This window comes from Ranitomeya variabilis, chromosome 2 (assembly GCF_051348905.1).
Source record: "Ranitomeya variabilis isolate aRanVar5 chromosome 2, aRanVar5.hap1, whole genome shotgun sequence".
NCBI classification, from domain to species: domain Eukaryota; kingdom Metazoa; phylum Chordata; class Amphibia; order Anura; family Dendrobatidae; genus Ranitomeya; species Ranitomeya variabilis.
In genome coordinates, this window is record NC_135233.1 from 938,348,033 (window position 1) to 938,364,655 (window position 16,623).

Sequence of the window (16,623 nt, forward strand, 5' to 3'; positions counted from 1 at the left end):
AGCACAGCCCACGTAGTATATTGCACAACCCACGTAGTATATTGCACAACCCATGCAGTACATTGCACAGCCCACGCAGTACATTGCACAGCCCACGTAGTACATTGCACAGCCCACGCAGTACATTGCACAGCCCATGTAGTACATTGCACAGCCCACACAGTATATTGCACAGCCCACATATTATATTGCACAGCCCATGTAGTATATTGGACAGCCCATGTAGTATATTGCACAGCCCACGCAGTATATAGCAATGTGGGTATCATATCCCTGTTAAAAAAAAAAATAATTAAAATAAAAAATAGTTATATACTCACCATCCGTTGGCCCCGGATGCAGGCGAAGCGGTTACCGACGCTCCTCGCGCACTCCGGTCCCAAGAGTGCATTGCGGTCTCGTGAGATGATGACGTAGCGGTCTCGCATGGAGCGGTCACCAGAGCGTCGCAAGGAGCGGGGAAGGCCGGTTCTGGATCCGAGGGGCCGACGGACAGTGAGTATATAACTATTTTTTATTTTTTTATTATTTTTAACATTAGATCTTTTAACTATTGATGACGCATAGGCAGCATCAATAGTAAAAAGTTGGTCACACAGGGTTAATAGCAGCGGTAAAGGAGTGCATTACACCGCGGCATAACGCTGCCATTAACCTTGTGTGAGCGGTGACTGGAGGTGAGTATGGAGCAGGCGCCGGGCACTGACTGCGGGGAGGAAGGAGCGGCCATTTGCCCCTGGACTGTGCCCGTTGCTGATTGGTCATGGCTGTTTTGCCGCGACCAATCAGCGACTTGGAGTTCAATGACAGAGGCCGCGACCAATGAATATCCGTGACAGACAGACAGACAGACAGAAAGACAGACAGACAGAAAGATAGAAGTGACCCTTAGACAATTATACAGTAGATGGTTCTGCCCATCATTCTTTCTCAGATGGTGGAAAGAGACCGGGAAACAAGCGTTGAACAACTTCAGTATTGTCGATCAAACTCATTTAGCGGCCTGAACTCAGCGCATGTAAATACAACTGAAATGCTTTTGTGTGATGTGCAATATGTTAGCATTTGGGGCCCCATTATAAACTTTGCCTAGGGCCCCACTTTGCCTAAAACCGGCCCTGCCTACAAGTGTACAAAGATATTATACAGTCACCATGTGACAAGTGGGCCTGTGTAACTTCAAATGCCTGGGCTGAATTTTAGTCCCAGTCCGGCCCTGGTCAGGTGAGGTGGAAATGGGTAACGGAAGTCCTGGATGCTGCAGGCAAACAGGAGACCAGGAAACAGTTGCAGGGGTACTGGAGGATGCAAGCATACAGGAGACCAGGAAGCAGATAGCAGAAGTACTAAAGGCTTCAGGCAGACAGGAGATTGGGAAGCAGGTAGCAGAAGTACTAAAGGCTTCAGGTAAACAGGAGACCAGGAAGCAGTAAGCAAAGGAACTGGAGGCTGCAGGCAAAAAGGACTCAAGAACACCAAAAGTCCAGGTGTGTGTCTTGGTAGGCTTTATAAGGGCCCGGCAGATGATCACATGGGAGCTCGCTACCTGCAAAGCCAGATGTGGACACAACAGAGTTTAGCAGACTGTTGTGAGGGGGACAAAGCCCGGATCCGGAACAGATGTGTAGCAGTAACAGGTTGACTTCCATATGTTGTAAATCACTCATTTGTCCAGCTCATGCAAATATTGAATGGAGGAGATGAAGATGGAATAAAAATCTTGTCCTTTATTAGTGCATCATAAAAGCAAGCTGAAGTGTTTCAGGCAAAACTGCCCTTAGTCATAGCCTATAGGAAATACTCTTGAAAAATAATAGCTGCACTGTGATTGGTTGTCCTGTGTTTAGCTAGACTATGATGAATTGCTCTGTGTTTTGCTGTTCGCAGTTTTCTTATAGATCTTCTATATTGCTAAAACAGTGACCTCTCTATATAATCACCCAGTATAGAAAAGTATCCCAAACACTGCCAAAAAAGAACTAAAGCTATTTTTCACAGTTTTGTAACTTGTAGTAATATTTCAGCTTATTAAATGTTAAAGCGCTGATCAATATGACCTGTAAATGAAAATTGTGTCCCACTTCCAAACAGACATAATGGCTGAAAAATATTCCAGACAGACTTTCGTATTGATTGGAACACTGCAGTGACATAATACCGTTGTTTGCCGTAATAGTCCAGATCTGATTTCTAGAGCAGATGATGTGATTCATTTACTGTACAAGGGCTTGGAAGCCACATAACCCACATACAGAATATAGATGCCTGACTTTCATCAGTCAAAAAGAAATAGCAGCATGAGAAAAAGAATGTGACATTGACAGAAAGGAAACATGAAGGTGCAGTAATATCCATCTTTGCAACCAATTTATTTTTTTTATATTGCAACAATGCTTCTGAAATGAATATGTCTCCATGTATGTCTGCCCCGTTTTTGCACAGGACATGTAGAACAGTAGAAGATGGGTCAGAGGGAAGGATGCAACATAACATCTTTTGGTTTTCATTTTTGATGCATTGGGGCGCTACAGCGGTTTGGTCACCAGATTTCACCATACAAACTGCATATTTTACTTAACAGATTTCTCAGACCTGATAAGGCTGGTGTACTTAAAAAATGATGTCAGATTGGCTGTTCAGTCTAGATTTTAAACTAAATACAGGACAAACCCCTGGCGCTAGCGTGATTGGGACCCCTGCTGCAAATGAAGGGACAATATCACCCTTTTGCCCCAATGTGCAAAGTAGAGAATCAAATAATTTGTATTTGCGCTGAGTATCACCCTAATGACTCTATTGACTTTTGTTGATGTGTCAGCAATGGAAAAGCCCTAGGACTAGACCCTAAATGGTTACTTTCCTTGTAGCTCTATTATATTACCTGCCTCTGTAATTAAAAATGTAATTATGCCAATACAGTATGCTTGGCTGATGAAATGAATGTACACGTAGCAAATAGGTTGAATATACATTACAGAGTAAACGTTTGGACACACCTTCTCATTTAAAGATTTTTCTGTATTTTCATGACTATGAAAATTGTACATTCACACTGAAGGCATCAAAACTATGAATTAACACATGTGGAATTATATACTTAACAAAAAAGTGTGAAACAACTGAAATTATGTCTTATACTCTAGGTTCTTCAAAGTAGCCACCTTTTGCTCATCAAGAGAATGCCAAGAGTGTGCAAAGCACAGAATCGATCGATTTTTTTAGATTTGAATATTTTTATTGACAGAGGCACAATTCAAACACGGACATACCAAAAGCCCACAGACGCGAATAACTATATTTCTCTAGAAAGCTGTCCCCTTCCAAGCTGGCTATTAAATGTCTCCAAAAGCCAACTGATACGGGCCCACAGGAACTGCTCAAAGATACAGGATTTCAACCAAGAAGCTGACTCACTGACTAGAAAATTTATTACCAATGGATACACTCAAAGTTCTTTAATTCAAGTAAAAAAACAAGTAGAAAAAATATCCAGAACACAGCTACTTCAAAACCAGAAGAGACAGGGAAATCACATATCAACTGATGAGGTCCCTATTACCACCCAATACAACGCCAACACACATATCCTCAGGAGAATAGTCAACAGACAGTGGGGTATCCTGAAGGAAGACAAGATCATTGACGAAAAACTACCTGATCGCCCAAAATTCATCTACAAAAAGGCGAATAGTTTAGGCAATAAAATAGCTCCCACTATCCCGAAATCCTTGTTCCCATCCACAAACCACTTTCAACAAAAACATTCAGGTTTCTTTCCATTCCGAAAATGAGAGCCATGTAGACAGCTAAACACAAGAAAACAGGCCAGCATCTCTAATGGAACCTCTGAATTGACAATCAATGACTTTATTACATGCACTACAGAAGGGGTGATTTACTCACTGAGATGCCCCTGTGGGAAATTATATATAGGGAGAACTAAGAGGCCACTCTATGTCAGAATAAGTGAACATCTGCGGAACATAAATAAAACATTTTCTGGTCACCCTTCATCCAATCACCTATCACAGGCCTTAAAATTGTCCATAAAAACTGGAGAAAGGGCAATTATATCCAGCAGATGTCCAGGGAAGAAAGCAGAATTATCTTTGAAATGGATACCCTGATACTGAAAGGCCTTAATAGCAAGATAGAGCTATTTGCCTTCAACACTTGAGAGACTGCTGCAGGATGGCCGGTAACTATAAATGTGCCCAGGACCATCAATGGACCATCCCTGACGAAGGAATCTGTGAATTCCGAAACGGGTAGGATTATTGGTCCAATTCGCTCTCCATAGCCAGTTATGTGATCTATCACGTGACCGTGACGTCACACAAGGTCCTGTCAGCCCAGTGTACCTATTGGCTTTCTTCAGCGGTATTCAGCTACCGCCGCACGTGAGACAAAGCTCATGATGGACGTCTGTCACCGGCCGGGACAGCGCCCTGGGGCATTAAATCTGCAAAGATACCACCGACTCCAATCGGCAGAAGTACTTTTCGAAGACAGCACGGACACCAGTGTTCGAACAGAACCGCAGGATAACCGGTACCTTTCTCCTGGACACAGGTGGTTTCACTGTTTTATCGAAGGCATATATATTCAACCTATTTGCTACGTGTACATTTATTTCATCAGCCAAGCATACTGTATTGGCATAATTACATTTTTAATTACAGAGGTAGGTAATATAATAGAGCTATAATGATAGTAACCATTTAGGGTCTAGTCCTAGGGCTTTTCCATTGCTGACACATCAGCATAAGCAGGTTACGTACCATACCAACCAAATAGAGTCATTAGGGTGATACCTCAGCGCAAATACAAACTATTTGATTCTCTAGGTTTTAAAATGAGCAGTATAGGGGTCCTGCTGAAGAGATAGAGAGCTCATGAGCCCACCCACTGAAAGCTGCAGCATGTACAAAGCAGTGTGAGGTGTAATCTGCAGCAGGGATGATGGACACCAAGGGCTCTACAACAGGCTAGGTCGGTGGAGATCCAGCAATAACAGTGAGGAGTGACACAGAAGAACTGTCATTCAGGTTAGGTGGGTGGAGTTCATGTTTAAACATTCAAAAAGAATTATACAGACTTTCTGATACTGATTCAGAGTAAGTACACCAGTGGCATCAGGTCAAATAAATCTTTTTCAAAATGTGTTATTTGTATTTGTGAACTCTGGTGACATATCCACATTACAAAAGTGTACACTGCCTGTAAATTGGGGTTCCAGGGAAAAATACTGTAGATAAATTCATCTGGAATTCCTAAATTATTTAACTTCCTGACTTAATTTTATTTAAAGGCTTGGCCACTACATTTTTTGATGGCTTATTCTTACAGCTTGTGCATGCGACCGTATTTTCAGTTCGAGTGCGATCTAACAAAACATCATATCGCACTCAGACCAATGTTGTTCTGTGGGGCCGTGCACGTCTGATTTTTTTTTACCTCAAACAGTCTGTCCAAGGAAAAAAAAAATCACAGTATTCCAGAACTGTGATCTATATTATGATAGCACTTAGCCGTGCAAGTTAATGGGTCTGAAAAACATGAGACTGCACTTGGATGACATCTGAGTGCAGTATAAATGTTACAGACTGACACAAAGGAGGAGATTGAGAATTTTGTTTCCATCTTCTCCTCCTCCAAGAAAATCGGAACACAGTATGATCACACTCTGATCAAACTCTGATCAGAGTTTAACAAAATAGGGTGGTATGACCCTAGCCGTAGGATAGGCCATCAATATCTGATTGGAGGGGGTGCTGCACCAGTCACCCCCACTGATCAGCTGCTACCGGAGGTGGACAGAAGTTTTTTGACACTGCCAGAATACAGCAGATCCATCAAAACTAAAGTGGCCATGGCCAGGTACTACAGATTCACGCCTATTCATGGCTGTAGCCACTATAGAAATGACATAGCTAGCGGAGGCAGGTGTCGCACTGCATCGATCAGATATTGATGCCCTACCCCAACATTAGGTTATCAATAAATAAGTAGTGGCCAACAAATTTTTCTTTAATGCTCTCTCCCCTCTGTAGCCCCTCTAGTCTCAACTCCTGACAACGCAGGGCAGTGTTTCCTGGGTCGGTGTGACACTAGTCACTTTTCATGGGCAAGCTGTGAGGTAGGATATTCAAGAGGTCCGGGGGTCAGACACCAAGAGAGCTCTTGTAAATTAAGTTAAAAAAGTAAAGTAAAAAAAAGTAAGTAAATTAAATTAAAAAACTCAGAGCAGAGAACAAACACACAACACTTGAGCTAAGCTACAACTATCAGTAATTGAAGACAGATAGCCAGCTAAACAGCCAGGTACTGCCTCCAAACAGGACACACATGGAGGAAACACCACAGGCTCTGAGAATGATTGGGTTGTTGGACTGTCACTCGAAACACTGATAGCTGATCACGCCCCTGCCTCCAATTGAATGGCTAAGCTGTCCATCACCATACTGAATGGACCGCTGAACTGTCACTCATTGTATCCAGACACACCGATAGGAGGAATCGAGACAGTCAGCATGTGACCGCAGCGGAGTGTGAGTCTGACTGATTTAAAGGGAACCTATCACCCCGTTTTTTAAAGATTAGATAAAAATAGTGTGAAATAGGGGCAGAGCTGGGCTTTACATTAGTGCCTTTTTGTTGCCTTTATTCCCCCGTTAGGCTGCCGAAATACCTTTGTGAAGTGTCCGTTTTGTCCTGTCACTCAAGTTGGTCAGGTCGGATGGGCGTGGTTAAATAGCGGTTCCTCCCCCCTGCTTCTCGGCGTGTCTTTCGTAAACGCGATCAGTGAATGGCACAGATCGCGCTTTTTCTTAGCAGTTGCGCAGTGAATTTGCCTCCGGCGCCTGCGCATTATGTTTTTCCCAACTGTGGGCATAGCATATTTTATATCATTGCACATGCGCGGGTCGTAACTTTAGCCTTGGTGCCCCGGAAGTGATCATATGGGCATAGTGTTTATCTGGATGCCGGTAAAAAACGATAGAACGATAGGCAGGCGAGCGATTTTGGCACCAAACTTACGCTCGCAGTTCGGGCTGAGAAAAAATTACCGGCATCCAGATAAACACTATGCCCATATGATCACTTCCGGGGCACCAAGGCTAAAGTTACGACCCGCGCATGCGCAATGATATAAAATATGCTATTCACTGCGCAACTGCTAAGAAAAAGCGCGATCTGTGCCATTCACAGATCGCGTTTACGAAAGACACGCCGAGAAGCAGGGGGGAGGAACCGCTATTTAACCACGCCCATCCGACCTGACCAACTTGAGTGACAGGACAAAACGGACATTTCACAAAGGTATTTCGGCAGCCTAACGGGGGAATAAAGGCAACAAAAAGGCACTAATGTAAAGCCCAGCTCTGCCCCTATTTCACACTATTTTTATCTAATCTTTAAAAAACGGGGTGATAGGTTCCCTTTAATGTATTAGCTCAGTTGCCCTCTGCTCTCTTTTCATTGAGGTCGGTTTTTCCATGTCTTTTATATGACAGGAGGAGGCTCAATTAGATAAACTGAGCCAGACAGCCATCCCTTTCATACACATAAACAATGGACAGTGTAGGAAGAAACCTGCTGTCACCTGAGGCTGAGACACTGTCACAGCTTACAGGAGAAACTCTGAACTTCCCGGACCAAGAGACTTTGGGGAAAATCAGGTGATTCCTGAAGTCTTAGAAATTAGATTATATTAGCTTATATTAGTAAATTGCTTTTTTTAACATTTGTACACAACAGAACATGTCTATTGGCATCAGGCAACTCGTTAATAAAATGCTGCTTTCAGCTTTATAAATTACTACTGCTCTGAATGTTGTGCATTAATCCTCCGAGCTGACAACTTCTTCTCTTACTGCTTTCACTCCCTGACACGTATGGAGCCTTGTTTTAATGAGAGCCACTACCATTCAGACATTGCACATTGAATTGATGATTCATGTTGTCTGGCGCTGTCAATACGATTACATCATCAGATTCAGGTTAGCCCATGGGACAGAAGGATAAAGATTTATTTTAGCTAAGATTTCAGTGTGACGGTTGAATTTCCTTTTTTTTCCTTTAAAAAGTAATTAAACATGATTTACAGAGCGCGTAATTGCTTCATTACTCTGATCGATTATTTATTAAAGTGAACCGGATTTGCTGACGAGCATCTGGCGTTCTGGAATCAAACTAAACACGTTTATGGGCCACCCTATACAACTAGGGTATATAAAGTTGTGTCCCCTTAACACACATAGGCCCGTACTTCCTTTTCCTCACTCACTTTCATGATCCTGTCCCTGTGTGAACGCCTGGGCCAGCTTTCCCTCTCCCCCCCTTCTCCCCGGTCGGTCTACTGCGCACCCACCGGGCCTGAACTCTCCTTATGACCTCCGGAAGCGCTCAAGCACGTGACCGCAGTTCATTACTACTATACGATAGTGCGTGTCATGGTGCGTGATTCCGGAAGTCCCTTTGGCAACAGGAGGCAGGTCCCAGTATGCATGCGCTACACAAGTTCCCGGAGAACATCCCCGCACTAAACGTCATCCAGTTAGCACCTAGCACCATTATATTTATACCTACCCAACACCTACATACCTGTCATGACCCTGGAAGAAGCAACCTTGCGAAACGGCGCTCGTCAGGTGAGGGGATCCTTAACAGCAGCTGGCCCTACCGCACAGTCTCACAGTACCAGTCTTATAGCAGGTATTTAACCACATGAACATTCTGAACTTCTTGGCCTTTTTTAACTGTGATCTGCCGGTACACGTGATGCAAAGAAACTAGCCTCTATGGCAAATAATCCATAAGCACCTAACCTTGTGCTCACTTCTCCTGGGCTTTGTTTCTCTCCTTTTTCTTCATAGGTAGCTATTTAATATTACATGCGCAAAACTTAGCACTTAAACCAACATTGTAGTGCTTGCTAAGTCTCCCCCATTTTCTGCCCCTTCTTGAATCTAAGGACTATACATTTGCCCTGTCCTTCTATGGCTACGTTCACATTGGCGTTCGGCGCCGCAGCGTCGCTCCATGCGTCATGCGCCCCTATATTTTACATGGGGGCGCATTGGCATGCGTTGCACTTGCGTTTTGTGACGCATGCGTCACTGTGGTGCATGCGTCAGGGCGCAGAGAACGCAGCAAGTTGCAGTTTTTTCTGCACCCAAAACCATGCAAAAATGGACGCATGCGTCACAAAACGCTGCGTTGTGCATGCGTTTACATTTGCGTTGTGCATTGGTCGCCGACGCTGCGGTGCACAATGCAAATGTGAACGTAGCCTATGTGTGGTGCTTGCATTATATTCTTTAACTCTTTTTGTGCACTTTATCATTACCTGCAGCTGCTTCCTTTCCCCATCATTTTGGAGGCCCCTTTCTTGCCCTGTCTTTCTAAATTTATTTTTATACTATTGTTATTTAATAAAGCTATCCTTTTACTTGTACGTTGTTTTCTATCACTTCTATCTATCTTATCTATATGGCACCTTAGCATAGTAGATTATGCTAATCATATTTTGATGAAGTGTCCTTAGCCTCTTTAATTGGGGAATAATTACTCTGAAAATGAGTGTTAGCCAGGACCCAGATTATATAGGAGATGGGAGTGGCTTACAGTGCACAGCTGAGAGCCTTAATCCAGGAAAGCTTCCAGGAACTCTCAACTGAGCAGAGTAACCCCTGCACTGCTAAAAGAAACCTGCTAAGCCCACCGGCATCAGGGGCTTATCAACAGCATTCTGTAATGCTGTAGATAAGCCCCTGATGTATCCTGAAAGATGAGAAAAAGAGGTTAGATTATACTCACCCAGGGGCAGTCTGATCTGATGGGCGTCGCGGTCCGGGGCCTCCCATCTTCTTACGATGACGTCCTCTTCTCGTCTTCATGCTGCGGCTCCGGCTCCGGCGTACTTTGTCTGCCCTGTTGAGGGCAGAGCAAAGTACTGCAGTGAGCAGGCGCCGGGAAAAGTCAGAGAGGCCCGGCGCCTGCACGCTGCAGGACTTTGCTCTGCCCTCAACAGGGCAGACAGAGTACGCCGGAGCCGGAGCCGCAGCGTGAAGCCAAGAGGACATCACCTGATGAAGATAGGAGGCGCCGGACCGGTCCGCGAAGCCCATCTTTTCTCATCTTTTAGGATACATTGGGGGCTTATCTACAGCATTCCAGAATGCTGTAGATAAGCCCCTGATGCTGGTGGGCTTAGCTCACCTTTGATTTTGGGGGTGACAGGTTCCCTTTAAAATTAAGGTGAAGTGCTTTTAATCGGTGCAGGAGTAGGAGAATTCAGATGCTGCGGTCTTCTGGCTCCTCTCTATCATGATAAACCCGTGACATCTCTATAGTTTAACCCCTTACCGACCTCCGCAGTACTATTACTGCAGAGGTCGGATCCCCTGCTTTGATGTGGGCTCCGGTGCTGAGCTCACATCAAAGCTGGGACATGTCAGCTGTTTTGAACAGCTGACATGTGCCTGCAATAGCGGAGGGTGAAATTGCGATTCACCTGCCGCTATTAACTAGTTAAATGCTGCTGTCAAATGCTGACAGCGGCATTTAACTGGCGCTTCCGGCCACACGGCCGGAAATGAGCGGATCGCCGACCCCCGTCACATGATCGGGGGTCAGCGATGCGTCGGCATAGCAACCAGAGGTCTCCTTGAGACCTCTATGTTTGCTGATGTCGGATTGCTGTTAGCGCCACCCTGTGCTGTGAGCGCCACCCTGTGGTCAATTTACAATATTAAATAGTGATTTAGAAAATGTATTATATTGAAAGCTCCTCCACCAAAATGATTTTTTCTACCTAATTGGAGGTGCATATCCGATACCAGTGCCGATTATAGTCAGTTCAAGGTTGAGGTGGCTGCATGTCAGCTGAATGTTGTTTTTTTTGGCAAATGCAATTTCTTTACATAACCTTATTTCATCAAGTTTTAGGGATCTGGGATAATCTGGTCTTTTGCGTTACCTCTTCTCCCCATTTCTGTAGCTGTCCTTAGGGGCAGATCATATTGTTGCACTATGTATCACCTTCAAAGGGGCTGTTTTATCAGAAAATCTAGTTTATAAAAACATCTTCAGCATCTCTGGTACAGCAATACCCCAGAGTTCAGCTCACATAACTCTGGAAAAGTGCAGCAGACAATGATTGTGAAGTGAAGTGGACATCTTGTGATACGTGGATTGGCCATGCAAAGTACTGCTGATTGGGAGCAGCTGCATTTGATGGGACAATGCATTTAGATACCAGACTTACGCACTTGTGCTCTGAGATGTTGCATGCTTTGTCATATCCGCTTTTTCTGATCTTTGTGGTTGCATATTGTTTTTACCTGCGGTTCACCAGATGTTTTAGAAATGTATAACTTCTTAAACAATCATTTTATATTACCCCAAGAGTTCTCCTGTCAACCTAGCAGTCCCAAAAATCATTTCATTGGGACAATGGCATAACAATACAACATTATACTATTGCTTGAGGTTTAAAGTGATGGCATTGTTTGGCTTTGTTCCCTTGTTCAATTCATATCTTGTTTTTTTGCAGCAATTTTATTTTGCATGTGAAAGATATACTTTAAATATTCATGTTTTCATTTCACACGGCAACTGATGTTACTGTATAAAAATAGCAATGGAACTAGCGCCCCCTAGAGTCTTCCAACTCCAAAAGAAGATGAATCCTGATTTTAAACGATTTTAGTTTGCATCTATGTTACAGAACATCAAAAAAGCTTACATTTATGGTCATCAGTGCACTAGATAAAAGCCTACAAAGATGGAGTTAGACAATGATTTTATTCTCACACTGAAAGGATGCAACCTATGAATGAATATCATTGTAGAGTTACATACATGGAGGCAACATATCCATTGCAACAATTAAAATGTTAACTAGTAAAATATCTGCCGTGACTATTTAAGGGTCAATTAGTAACATATAATTGGTGACAATTTAGGTGTCAACTAACTCTTGGGATGTTCTGGTATAAATGACTGGCACACAAATTACTTACTCCAAAACAATTCAAAACTGACAGCAACCAGCTTTATATTCATAAACAGCAAAGCAAGGAGGTCAGAGTACAAAGGAAGTCCTGGGTCATCTCATCTGGTGACTACTAAACATCTCAGCAACCTTCACTAACAGAGGTTCTGAACCTAACAATCAGAACCTCAAAAGCAAACACAGTCTATTCCATTTCTTATGATGACAACGCTCTCATGCCTGGACACAACCTGCCTTTCTCCATACATGAAGTCCTTGTGGGAGTACATGTAACCTTTTGAAGGAGCCTTCTTAGCTTTTCCCTAATAAGGCTTACTAGACAGCCCACACCTACGAATGATCGGTATGGACCTGAGTCTTCTCTAATTTTTTTATTCCGGAAAAAGGTAGATAATCTGAAATGACAGTTACTGACATACTCTAAGCATGACACTTTAGCAGGCGCCGTGCTACACCATATTAACAGGACAATTCAAATAAATAGGTCAACATTTTGAGCAACAGGACAGTCATGGTCAGATTTCCAATATGGCCAACCAAGGCCATGGCTTAGGACACAGCAGTCAGGGGGGCGTATATACAGAAGAAATAACCAAATGTTTACACATTTTTCAGTATTATTTTGAAAAGATCAAATAAAATGTTTTTGTTCTTCACATTTACATAAATATACATTTTTAAAAAATTGGGTGGTACATTTATGTTGCCCATCTCTACAGCTTGTGCTGTCTTGCTCAGTCAAAGGTAAAAAGCATTTGTTATTTCTCTCTCACACACTCAGCGCGTTGATGGCAGATTTGTCATTAGAATAAAGATTCCAAGTGACTCATTAAGCTCGTTTCGCTTGACTGGCCCAGTCGCAAAGAGTGGTGGCCTATCCTTAGGCTAAGGTTTCACATACTATTTGGTGTGTGTAGTGTGTATCTGACGTGGTGTCTAAGAAGCAATTTCATAAAACCCAAGTTGAATTGTCTTCCTGTCTTCCATAATGTGTTACACACAACAAATGCTACCTGAGACCCCTGTCTTAACCTGTTTATGTTTACCCTCACATGTCCACTCGCTGTAACACCCCAGTGTGCACAGTCACACATAATGCAAGATTGCAATACACAAATGATAATAATCTGGAACCTGTTGTCCATCTGAAATCTGCCATAACTGATTGCAAAATTGGGACTAAAAAACCCTTCGAACTTTGCAAGTGGCTAAGAAAAAAATGACTACAGGCATTTTATCCAAACATTAACATTTTATTAAGAATGTCTGCTCACCAATGACGAATTCCTCGGCTGAAAGGTCTTTTTCTTCTCTGATCAATCAAGGATCATTTAAGATCTGCGATGCAGCAAAATAAGCTGAATGCCCTTGCACTTCTTTACATTGAGACAGATTTAAGAAGATCTGTCGACAACAATGAAATAATTGAACTCTAGTAGTTATTTAATATTATTTGAAGAAATTTGATGGAAAGTCTTTTTGTAGGTGTTAATGTTATGCAATTTAATAAGTAGTGCAGCAGTGCAGTTTTGAGTTCAAAATATAATGGGACTAAAATATTATAATAGGTTTCAAAAATAAACTATTACATATTAAATTGAAAATTATAAATCAACTTTTTGAGTGAAGGTGGGAGAGGGTGCAGAATTATGTGCATTAGCCTAAAGCATAAAAACTTGTAAATCTGGCCCTGAGGACAACCACAGGGCAGATACAGTTTTTGAAGAGTTTTTTTTTTTGCTTGGCAAAATCTAAAGAAAGTCAAAGCATGAGTGAAATACTTAAATATTAGTACACCTACTAGATCAGCCTCTGGCTTTGGCTGAAACAAAGCATAAAAATGAACATGGCCTTACCCTGTGCTCAATATATGCACTTTATGTAAGATTTAGAAATTACTGGTCTTATCAAGTAGATTATGACTATTTTAGTATCAATGTTTCACTAAATTAATGTTAAAAATAATAATGAAAACTATTTTCTTTTCCAGCGTTTTGGAGGAGCACTGGCCATACCACTGTGTGCTTTCCAAGGAACAGTATCTCTTCAAGCACCAACTGGGAAGACTCTTTCCTTGTCTACCTATGAAGTAAGCAGTGAGGGCCAAAAAATTACACCGACATCTAAGAAAATTGAAGTATACCGGTCAAAAAGTGTGGGCCATGAGCCAAGCAAGGAAGACTCTCCCACCCACTTTCCAGATACCAATGTCAAGATACATCTTGAAGTCCTAGAAATTTGTGACAATGAAGAAGCAATGGACACTGTATCTATTATCAGCAATATAAGCCAATCTTCTACTCAAGCCCGTTCTCCTTCACTGCGCTATTCTCGAAAGGAAAACCGATTTGTCTCTTGTGACCTTGGAGAAACAGCCTCTTATTCTCTATTCATTCCAACCAATAATCCAGACAGTGACATAAACATTTCTATTCCAGATACTGTTGAAGCTCACCGTCAGAATAGCAAACAGAAGAATGTGGAGAGAGACAGCTACCAAGAGGAAATACAATTGCTGAACAAAGCTTATAGGAAACGGGAGGGAGATAGGGAAAGTTAAGACTGAAACATACTCGAAATATTAACTTATTTGTACTTCTATATTCACGCCAATTTGTCTAGTTAATGAAAGAGCTGAATGTCTTATTTCATTATTTTGTACCTACTTTGTTTCTTGCCGTACAACACGAAAGCTGTGAAATGTCAGGTGTTATTTATATCAATATATCACTAAATGGAGAGTGTACTGTAGCATTACAAATTAGAGAAGTTTTGTGCCATTAATAAGAAAAACAGATTACTGTACATATATCTATTGCCAACTGCTGCATAAGATAGGAACAGACCATTACATGTGGTGAAGTTAATCTTAGGCAGTGGTGGCATCTAATTTATCAGTAATGTTAGAGCAAGTAATAAAATACATCTAATATGTGCTTAGAATATTGATTACAGATTTAACCATAAGGATTCAGTTTATTTTCTTATACACATGGCCGAAACAAAGGAATTTTTGATATATGGAGAAACTTATATATTTCCAAAGTGGTACGTACAGAAATGCTCAGAAAAGTGGACACTCAACAGAGAGGACAATAGAGGGTAACCATGCTTATGTATAAGATGAAATTGTAATGTTTTTTATATGAAACCATTTCAAATGTCAAATTGTGAAATTATTTCACTTTTCCACCCAAATTGACAATTTCATTTTCAATTTGCTTTGTCTATAAAGTTTGGCCCTACACAGTCTTAAACTGGACAGTGCTGGTGCGTGAAGTCAAGAGACCCATTGGCACGAGGCATGGTAACACCTATTTGAACATTTCTGGAGCAAAAATAAAAAAGTATAATACAGGGATCTGAGAAAAGATGCCCCAGAATTGATATTTCATGAGGAATATTAAATATTTGCTCAAACAGATATGTCATAAGAGTTGATAGATCCTCTTTAACTAACACAGGACAGCTTATACATCTGGTGAAATGTTCTAAAACTGCAAGCCATCTATAGCGTGTTTGAGTATATCAGTTGATGGACAATGCATGTCATTGTTTATTTCAATTTTGTGATCTATTATTGTCCCAGATATGATGCGAAAAATTATACAATGCAAAAAAAATTGTTAAGGAGAAAAACGGAGATATGTCAAATGTTCTCCTGAGATCTTTCATGATCTAATGGAGAGCAAATATTTTTAAAAAGGTGTATACATATATACACAGTATATGTAAAACATCTGAAAAAATTAAAAAGGAGTCCCTACTACAATTTTTTTTTATAAGATACAGTTTCGCACATACGTATAACCTACACATATTAGGTATCCACATGACAGTAACAATCTGGAGAATTCCTTTAGTTGCCGTTTTGGTGTAAAACATGAATAATAAAAAACTGAAGAAAAGGAAACCAAAATTTGTTTTTTATATTTGCATCACAAAAAAAAAAATAGAACTTACACTGTAATTTATAGGTACCCCAAAATGGTGCTGAAAAATCAAACAATTTATCCTATATAAAACAAAGCCTCATACAGCCACATTAACAAAAAAGATATGACTGCTACAAAGAGAAGCAAAAAATGAACATCAAGGAATATATAAATAAATTGCTGGTCATTAAGATCCATTCAGGTCTGGAAAATTAAGGACTTAGAGGCTATAATTACCCTTAGGGCTCATTTCCACATGCGAGGCACACGTCCGTATCTCGCATGTGGAAACCAAGCTGTGGAGCCGGCACTGAGGAGCGGAGCATGCGGCCGCATAGGAGCACATGGAGCTGCACAGCTCCGCTCTGGAGTGCCGGCTCCACAGCTTGGTTTCCACATGCGAGATACGGACGTGTGACTCGCATGTGGAAATGAGCCCTTAGGCTGAAAATTTGATGCTGATGTAATGTTTTACCACTGATTAGCCATAAAATAAAACCACCTGCCTATAATTATCTATGTACCCCACCAATGCAACTTTGTCCCTTTAAATGAATGGACTACACAAGCCCTCTAAAAGTGTCCCATAGTATTTGTCACCTAGGCATTAGCAGCAGATGCTTCGAGTCCTGTAAGTGGCGAAGAAAATCCTCTATAATTCAGACT

General features: G+C 41.7%; 1 protein-coding gene across 1 annotated transcript in view; it reads left to right on the top strand.

Annotated features, from left to right (window-relative positions):
• The window catches only part of GPR149 (G protein-coupled receptor 149), a 179,121-nt gene extending 162,920 nt beyond the window's left edge, over nt 1-16,201 (top strand). Inside the window, exon 4 of the mRNA XM_077290715.1 lies at nt 14,013-16,201. Within this exon, the coding sequence (XP_077146830.1) occupies nt 14,013-14,582 (570 nt within the window). The 3' untranslated portion in view covers nt 14,583-16,201. The remainder of the gene's footprint in view (nt 1-14,012) is intronic.
• Nucleotides 16,202-16,623: the final 422 nt, after the last annotated feature.